We start from the raw sequence: 9,182 nt of genomic DNA on the forward strand, positions 1-9,182 counted from the left end.
TCTCTTGGAAGTAGGACTTTGGCTGGGATCAGGAGTTACCCAAAGCTGCTGTTGTTGGGTGGATTCTCAGCACAGTTTCAAACCAATGCTGAGTTTAGTTAGAATTCCTTCTCATGAGTATCACCAATCTGAAATGATTAGCCTTGAATGTGTTTCGATGCTTGAAACAGAATCTCAGCAAGAATTTTAGTGTTCTCAACAGAATTCCTTGAATTTTGAGAGCTGCTTTCTCTCCTTCCAGGCTCTCTTTGTGGCCAACTTTGCAAAGGTTCATGAAAAGACTCAAATCCTGAATGAAGACTGGAAGAAGCTTCGAGTGCAGCCCGTGCAGTTGATGAAGCCAGTCAGTGGGCACCCGTTCCTGAAACAGGTGTGTGGAGGAAAAGGGGCACAGCAGCAGCAAGTGGGGACTGGAACCAGGCAGGGGCCTGTGGGGTGCAGGATGTGGATGTCTGTGCCCTCCTAGGTCAGTGTCAGGCTGTGCCTCATACTTCTGACATGCAGAAATGGGCAAAAAGTACCTCAAAGGCTTTTTCCTGTGAAGGAGTCACAGAGCTTTCCTGTGTTTGTCCTCAATTCTGTTTTCCTTGGGCTGTGCAGCCTCCCAGGGTTCTTCACTGCCCTTCTCTGTACTTGTATTCCAGTGCACAGTTGAGAGCATTTTCCCAGGATTTTCAAGCCAGACCCTGTACATGAGAACCTTGAACACGGTGGCACTTGTGCCCATTATGTACTCCTGGTCCCCTCTTCAGCAGAATTTCATGGTATGTGGGAGACTGTGGCATGTGGGGTCTTGGTGTGGTTGGTGTGTCATTGTTACATGGTTGGGAAGTGGTTTGGTTTTCTTCAACCCACGTGTTTCAGATGACATCTGCTCGAGAGATGGTGGAAAGTGTTTTAGTTGCTTGTTTTGTGGAATCCTGTAGGCCAGCCTTGTGTCCAGCTGACACAAGGAATCTCCTTTACACTGACTCCTTGACAGGGTCACCATTGCTTCACAGGAATCAAGGAGGAAATACAGGATTTTGGGGTTTGTTTGTTTTTCCTAAGATTTTTATTTCCTTCTAAATGAAGAGTCTCGTTTCTTAGGCAGGCCCTTTGTGGCTGGGTTACAATGGGATAGCAATGACATTTCGGTCATGAGACGGAATCTTTGCTGTGCACTGTGTTGTTGGCAGGTCTGAGGGACTGAAACAGCCTGGGGCACAGCCCAGCTGGGATCTGCTTTTCTGAACTGTGTCTGATCTCTCCTCAGGTGGAGGATGAAACAGTTCTGTGCAATATCCCTTATATGGGTGATGAGGTGAAGGAAGAAGATGAAACTTTCATTGAAGAGCTTATTAATAACTATGATGGGAAAGTTCACGGAGAAGAAGGTAACCTGGGAGCAGCCAACTCTGTCCGTTCAAGGCCAGGCTGGATGGGGCTTGGAGCAACCTGGGCTAGTGGAAGGTGTCCCTGCCCATGGCAGGAGGTGGAACATGACGAGCTTTAAGGTCTCTTCTAACCCAAACCATCCTATGGTTCTGTGATTCAGTCTGTTGCAAATAAAATATCCAAGTAGCTCAGAAGTCAAAAGGTGGCAGCAGTAACCAGTTTTGATGTGGGAGCTCTCAGAGCAGGGAAACAGGATGGTGCCTGCTGTTCTCCTTTGCAAGAACACAGTCATGCCTGGGGTGCACTGGAGATGGTGCTCTGATGCACAGGGATTCACAGACATGCTCTGGGATGCTGAAAGTGTGCTAGAGGGTGGGAGAAGCTCAGCAAGCCTGTTCTGCTTGTTACCTTAGCCAAGTGTTTAATCAGTCTTTTCAGAAGTAAAAAGCCAGTGTGTTTCCCTTCAGTGCTGCCACCCCATCATAAAACTGCTCAGGGGTAGGAAAGCAGGGAAAACTCTGGTGTGGCCACTGCTAAAAATGAAACATCACTCATCACTCTAGTGCTAAAATCCCATCTACCCCGACAGAACTTCGAGAAGGGCTCTGGTTGGTAACACTGGTGTGGTTGGCTTGTGGTTTGCCACCACAAGGAGTGAGCATAATGGTAGCACTCCCACATCTCTGTGTTTCAGAAATGATCTCAGGGTCAGTCCTCATCAGTGATGCTGTGTTCCTGGAGCTGGTGAATGCCCTGAATCAGTACTCAGATGAGGAAGAGGAAGGGCACAATGATTCTGAGGTGAAACAGGAGGATGGGAAAGAGGAGCTGCCAGTCATACGGAAAAGAAAGCGAATTGCAGTGGAAGGTGGGTTTGGCCACACAAATGGGGGTTAGGTGGGTCACGTTTCCATCCTGTCCTGCTGGAGCACTGGGCACTCACTGCTCTCCTGCCGTTGTTAATGTGTCCCCAAGAGTGGTTCCAGCTTGGCAAGTTCTGTAGCAGAAGGGAAATGGGTTGTTCTCACTGTCTGCTTCGGACAGGACAAAAAATCACCAGCTCAAAGTGTGGTCAGGAGAAATTTAGATGAGTCATCTGGAAACCCATTTCCTGGTGAGATTAGTGGAGCCGGGTGTTAACTGGGGCTATGGGAGCTCTGCTGGTGAAGGTTTTCAAACGCTGATCTGGCAAACACCTGTCGGGGAGGTGTGGGTGGATCTGTTTCTGTGGGAGGCAGTGAGATGGACCTTTTCAAATCTCTTCCAGACCTGCTTTCCATGTGTAAGTGTTCCTCTTCCCTCTCCTGTGCCCCCTGGAGCTCTTGTTGCCTAGAGGAAGCTCTGGTTTGTGGGATTTTTGTGTGTCCTGGATGATCTTAGGAATGCTGACAGATAGTTCTGTCTTTGTCCTTGGTCTGTAGTGATGTGGGTGGCATGAGTACCAGGACCTTTGTGGATGTAGGAAAGCATTGTCTGCAAGTTCCTACCCTGGCAGAAATAAAGAGTAAAAGCGATTAAGAAATGTTGGTACTTCCAGCAATCCATGGTGCTGTGCTGAAAGTGGCTGTGCACTGCTGGAAATGCCTTAGCCTGGTTGCAGAACACAAGGTTTATCCACTGTGTATGGGATTACATATGTGTCTCTTAAAATACAGTCCTGGACATCTCTGAAACTGCTCTGTGTGAGAAGGAAAGATCCTTCCCATGAGCTTGGCTGAGGAATTGTCTCTTCTTTGCAGGCAACAAGAAGTGTTCCAAGAAGCGTTTCCCCAACGACATGATATTCACTGCCATCTCTTCCATGTTTCCTGAGTATGGTTTCCCGGAGGATATGAAAGAGAGGTAGAAGATCTCTGCTCTGGTTGTCTGTTACCTTTCTAAGCAGCAGTTGAAATCTGTTTCAGAGAGCAGCTCTGTGCTTTGGCCAGGCTGCAGAGCTCAGTGGCTGCAGACTGCATGGGCAGAGCATGTTTTGAGTGTTACAAACTGCAGTTTGGCCTCGAGGTACCTGGGCCAGAGTCCAGCAGGCCCGGAGAGTGCTGTAGCTGTGTAAAGTGCCCAGGCAGGGAGAGCTTCACATCCCTGGGTGTTTCTGTTTGTCAACAGGTATCGGGAGCTCACGGAGGTGTCGGACCCGAATGTGCTGCCGCCACAGTGCACTCCCAACATTGACGGACCGTGCGCCAAGTCAGTGCAGCGGGAGCAGTCCCTGCACTCCTTCCACACCCTCTTCTGCCGCCGCTGCTTCAAGTACGACTGCTTTCTGCATCGTAAGTGCCATCTCGGCCGGACGCTTCCCTAGAGCCCTTGCTCCTCAGTTTTCCTCTGCACGCCTTGCTTAGTCTGTGCTGCAGCCTCTGGAGGGTGGTGCCTCCTGAGTTTGCAGTGGGGCCTTAGGAGCTGGCAGGTGCCCAGAAGCCTTTGTACAGATGGCTGCACTCTTTGCTCACACGGACAGCAGACCGACCTGCGTGGCTGTCCCCTCTTCACGCTCAGCACGCCGCATCCGAGCTCCTGCAGCTTGTGCTGTAGTCCTGCCGCCGCCAGACTTTGCTCTTGCTTTGCAGAAGCTCGTCAGGGAAAGGCATGAATGTATAACTGCCAAAGTCTGGACATGCCCCTGTGTTTTGTTGCCTCACTGGAACTTAGAGCTTCATCTTAGTCATGTTCCTGCGGTTGGTTCTGCCAAAGCCTTTTGGATGCTGATTAGCTGCTGGACCTGCTGTTTCCCAGGTCTGAGGGCTTCTTTGGAAAGTCACAGGACTTCTTCCAGTGAATTATTTATTAAAAGATATAATATTAAGATCACGTGGTCTTTTTGTTTCAGTCTGAAAGCAGATCCTTTTCCTACAGCCTCTCCTTCCCAAGCTGCTGAGTCCCCGCTGTGGGTTGGAGCAGGGCTGCCCTAGGGCTCTGGCTGCTGTGGCCCTGCTGCCAGGGGGGCCCTGAGGCTCCTGCTTCCTGTCCCTTGCTGAGTGTGGGGAGACTCCTGGAGAATGCTAATAGTAAAGATAACTATTATCTTTTCAGCGTTTCATGCTACTCCTAATGTGTACAAACGAAAGAATAGAGAGACCAAGATCGAGCCAGATCCTTGCGGCGCAGACTGTTTCCTCTGGCTGGTATGTTTCTGCATCGCTGCTTTAGAAACCACGAGAGAAGGGGCCTGGCCAGCCCTGCTCTGCAGAGCTCTGGATCTTTGTCACAACTTGGAGGACTTTTTCAGAATTAGTTCTAGGGGAGCATGAATGCAAATGCAGACCTTACCAGATGTATATTTTAACAAATCTCCAACAAAGACGTAATTCCAGAGCTAGCACATGCAAAATTGTGTGACAGATGGTTTCTTTGGACTCGGTGCAGTGTTAGAGAAATAAAGCTCAGGTTGAAAAGGAGCAGAGAAAGAGGGCAGGAAGATCCAGGGGAGTGGGCTGTGGGGCCAGGGCCAGGGAGCCTCTGCTGACCAGGCAGCGATGCCCAAGGGAGCGAAGCGGGAATGTGCAGCATGGGCAGCTGGCAGGGCTCAGCAGTTGCTGAAGGGACCACGTGTGGCCAGCCTCTTCCACCTGCTCCTGGCGGCGGCAGGACAGGGCTTGTCCCAGGGCCCGTGGAAGAGCTTTCCTGCATTCCCTGGTCATGTGCCACCTGCCTTGTCTTCTGCTCTGCTTGCAGGAAGGAGCCAAGGAGTTTGCTGCGCTGCACAACCCTCGGTCCAAGTGTTCGGGCCGGCGGCGCCGGCGGCACCACGTGGTGGGTGCATCCTGCTCCAGCACCCCGGCTGTCACCGAGACCAGGGAGGGCGACAGCGACCGGGACACGGGCAACGAGTGGGCCTCTAGTTCCTCGGGTACGCTGCCAGCCCAGGGACACCCTGCTCCGCCCTGCTGTGGGCAGTGAGGGCAGAGGCTTCTTGCAGCTGGAGCTTTCCTGGTCTCCCCTCTGCCTCAGCTGGGAAGTTAGCAAACAGTCGGTGTTCCCAGCAAACCCGAGGGACACCAGCCCTGCCCTTGCCGTTGTGGGATTCACTGTCCTCTCCCAGGAAGGACGAATGTTGCCAGGCAAAGCAAGAACTTTGCTGGGACCTGCAAAGCCCAGAGCAAGTCCTCAGCATTGAGCACTGTGCCCGGCCAGAGGCAGGAGTGTGCGGCCAGGAGTGCAGTGCAGGGCTGTGGGGCACCGAGGGAGGGACCACTGCTCCAGAACCGCAACGGCCAGGTGCCTTCTCCCAGAGTGCGTTTGGCTTAACATCTGCCTTTCCTGCCAGAGGCCAACTCCCGCTGCCAAACCCCCACCAAGCAGAAGCTGAGCCCAGCCTCCTCCCAGCTGTTTGCAGTGGAGACACCGCAGGAGCCCGTGGAGTGGACGGGAGCCGAGGAGTCACTATTCCGTGTCTTCCATGGGACCTACTTCAACAACTTCTGCTCCATTGCCAGGCTGCTGGGGACAAAGACCTGCAAGCAGGTGGGTGCCTGAAGCGGGTGACGCGGCAGCAGGAGAGGGACCAGGGCTGGGGCAGGAATCGCTGCCTGTTTTTATCTGTCTGCTGCAAACCTCTCTAAGGAATGTGTCGCACCAACACTTTGGGAGTTCAGGGTATTACCCTGCAGCAGTGCTGAGACCCATGTGCCAGTGCTGTGGGTTCCCTCCCATGTGCCGTGTTGCAGCTGTGTGTGTGGGTGCTCGTTTCCGAGGCAGGAGGATGAAGGTGCCCATGGGCAGGGAAACAGGGCAGAGCTGCCCCTCGCTGGGCCCGGGACTGAGAGCCCTGCTGTGTGTGCTTGCTCACAGTCTCTGATTATGCTTTGGATAAACAACTTGGGTGTACTGATCTTATTTCTCCTTTTTGCTTCTGTTCTTTGGTAGGTCTTTCAGTTTGCAGTGAAGGAATCGCTTATAACAAAGCTGCCAACGAATGAATTTATGAATCCATCCCAGAAGAAGAAAAGAAAGCACAGGCAAGTGTTGGACAAGCTTGTTTTGTTCTTAAAATGCAACCAGATCCGCTGCTTTTTGTGCCAACGCATTCTTGGTAATCCCCATCTGGCTCCCATCTGTTTGCACGTCCTGCTGTCACACGGGGCTGCTGGTGCTGCGGCTGGGCGCTGGCCTTGGCCCAGCTCCAGGGCTGCTGCAGCCCCAGGCTCAGCCCAGGGACAGGACACGGCAGCGGTGACTGCGGCCCCCAGTGCCAGTGCCCTAACAGCAGCCTCAGCCTCAGCTCCCTGACTCGTAACTGACTTCATGTGCTGATCCCAGTGTGTCCAGTATTATTCTGACTCTGGCATTTGCCTTAAAGAGCTCCTGCTGCTGCTGCATCACTCCCATCTTTCTCCACTTTATGGCGTCGGCTGATCATTAATGCATGAAGCTGCTGCACTGCCAGCGCTTGTCTCTGCTGCTCTGGCCACCGGTGCCGAGTGGTCCTAGTCAGCTCTCCCCAATGGCTCACATGTCCCCTCAACCCTCTCTGCTCCTTTTCCAGGCTGTGGGCTGCACACTGCAGGAAGATCCAGCTGAAGAAAGGTAGCGTCGGCCATGGCTGTGTCATGGGAGGTTTGCGAGGGTCGAGTTCTTTGGCTCCGACTGCTGCAGCTGGACGGACACATCCTGCTCTCCAGCCCAGCAGCTCCAGCAGTGCCGAGGGGAGCAGCTCACCCTAGCAGGGCTCCCTGGGGTGCTGACTCTGCATGGGCAGCAGGGTTTGCTGCTGCCAGGGGGGAGGCTGAGGGCCGGCACGCAGCCCTGCCGTGTGCTGGGCCATGGTCAGTGAGCACAGCTGTGTGCCTGCAGGACCTGGGTGCTGCTGGGCTCCCTGCCCAGTGCAGGCCGATGGGGAGCTTGCACCTTCTCTGCTTCAGCTCCCTGCTTGTGCTGCTTTGAAACGTTCCTGCAATGTGCAGTTTTTAATCCAGGCATTTCTCCTCTTCTTCTAGATAATTCGCCAACCCAGGTGTACAACTATCAGCCCTGTGACCATCCCGAGCATCCCTGTGACAGCTCCTGCCCTTGCATCATGACTCAGAATTTCTGTGAGAAGTTCTGCCAGTGCAACCCTGACTGTAAGGAGAGGCTGAGGACTATTGGGCAGGAAAGCAGCCAGCTCTCCTGGCACAGAGTAGAGGGAGGGTGCAGAGCTGGGACATGCTGAGGGCCTGCTTTATTCCTGCACTCACTGCTTGGTCTGTCCACAGCAGTTTGATTAGCAGCCTGAAGTCCAAAGGCAAACAGTTCAATGCTGCCCAGCGACTCTTGGCAGTTGAGAGATGCTCCTGTCAGAGACTGCTGATCCCTGCGTCTGTGTCCCATGGGTGCTGATTGCTGGTCCCCTGTGAGCAGGATGTGTGCCCAGCAGTTAGGGTGGGCATTGAGTCACTGCTCTGACGCCTTTGTTTTTCTTGTCTGGGCTTCCGTTTCCAGCTCTGCAATGGAGACAACACCCAGGCTTTGTTCTGTTCTTGCTCAGGGCCTACCAGGGCGAGACCTTGCTGGGGAGGACCATCTGGGGCAGGGCCCTGTGTTCTCTGACAAACCCCACAGTGCAGACCCATGGGCTGTGTCGCTGCAGGTCAGAACCGCTTCCCAGGCTGCCGCTGTAAGACCCAGTGCAACACCAAGCAGTGCCCATGCTACCTGGCTGTGCGGGAGTGTGACCCAGACCTCTGCCTCACCTGCGGTGCTTCGGAGCACTGGGACTGCAAGGTGGTCTCCTGCAAGAACTGCAGCATCCAGCGAGGTCTCAAAAAGGTACTGACAGCAGTGTGGCAGGGGCTGCCTGAGGGCAAAGCTGATACACAGCTGCAGCTACCTGAGTGCTGAGGTGTGGAAGAGAAGCTGCTCTTCTGCAGCAGTTACTCTGGAGTAGGGATTGTGGATGTGAAAATCAGGAGGCAGGAGTTATATGAGGAAGAGTGAGAGTGTAAAAAGTGACTCCAGAGAATGGTGCAGTCTTGAATTCTGCTGGTGAGGGCAAGAGATTCCACATAAAAACAAGAAATTCACAGGAAGTTGAAAATTGTAGAGGGTGTCAAGTCCTGTGCAGCTCCGTGTAATGGTGTAAGTCTGCAGGGAGCTGTGTGTCACGGTCACCAGAGGATGCTGGAGGGACACTGGCTCCTCTCTGCCCCTGTGGTCTGGGTGCTGAGAGGTGCTGGGAGGTGCTGCACCTGCCAACACTCCCCGGTTCTGTTCACCTTGGTTCCAGCATTTGTTGCTGGCCCCGTCGGACGTGGCTGGCTGGGGGACTTTCATCAAGGAGGCTGTGCAGAAGAACGAGTTCATCTCCGAGTACTGCGGCGAGGTCAGTGCTGCTCTCCGTGTCAGGGCCAGGAGCATGGGGGGCTCTGTGGTGGGAGAGCTGCCTTCAGCTGTGCAGACAGTGGGTACGGTTGCCTTCCCTGGCTCGGCTGTGGCCACAGGCTTGCTCTAACCAGTTTTGGAGATTGTCTTGTGCTATTTCAGGGCACATCTTAGTACCTCTGGCCCTCAGCTGTGGAGGAGCATGTTGTGTGTGTGCGGCTCCCTGGGAGCCCAGCTCTGGCCTCTGTCCACTCCCTGGGAGCCCTGGCGAGCTCCTGCCCATGGGGTGGGAGGGAGGGAGGGCAGGAGGGTGTTTCCAGGAGGCAGGGAGCACCTGGCTCAGCCCTCCTCAGCTGAGTCTCTCAAGGTGTTCTCCCTCTCCAGCTCATTTCACAGGATGAGGCTGACCGGCGAGGAAAGGTCTACGACAAGTACATGTCCAGCTTCCTCTTCAACCTCAACAATGGTAACTCCCTGGGGCTGGAGGAGGAGTGGAGAGGCTGTGGCTG

At 53.9% G+C, this 9,182-nt stretch overlaps 1 protein-coding gene across 1 annotated transcript in view; it reads left to right on the plus strand.

Annotated features, from left to right (window-relative positions):
• EZH1 (enhancer of zeste 1 polycomb repressive complex 2 subunit) overlaps nt 1-9,182 on the plus strand; it is a 10,097-nt gene that overhangs the window by 275 nt on the left and 640 nt on the right. Inside the window, exons 2-16 of the mRNA XM_009073731.1 lie at nt 242-370; nt 645-764; nt 1,256-1,376; nt 2,072-2,245; nt 3,117-3,219; nt 3,484-3,647; nt 4,408-4,499; nt 5,050-5,224; nt 5,642-5,838; nt 6,241-6,332; nt 6,860-6,900; nt 7,311-7,436; nt 7,943-8,121; nt 8,579-8,674; nt 9,058-9,139. Coding sequence (XP_009071979.1) covers nt 242-370; nt 645-764; nt 1,256-1,376; nt 2,072-2,245; nt 3,117-3,219; nt 3,484-3,647; nt 4,408-4,499; nt 5,050-5,224; nt 5,642-5,838; nt 6,241-6,332; nt 6,860-6,900; nt 7,311-7,436; nt 7,943-8,121; nt 8,579-8,674; nt 9,058-9,139 — 1,891 coding nt within the window. The remainder of the gene's footprint in view (nt 1-241; nt 371-644; nt 765-1,255; nt 1,377-2,071; nt 2,246-3,116; nt 3,220-3,483; nt 3,648-4,407; nt 4,500-5,049; nt 5,225-5,641; nt 5,839-6,240; nt 6,333-6,859; nt 6,901-7,310; nt 7,437-7,942; nt 8,122-8,578; nt 8,675-9,057; nt 9,140-9,182) is intronic.

This window comes from Acanthisitta chloris, unplaced genomic scaffold, assembly GCF_000695815.1.
Source record: "Acanthisitta chloris isolate BGI_N310 unplaced genomic scaffold, ASM69581v1 scaffold43544, whole genome shotgun sequence".
Lineage (NCBI taxonomy): Eukaryota > Metazoa > Chordata > Aves > Passeriformes > Acanthisittidae > Acanthisitta > Acanthisitta chloris.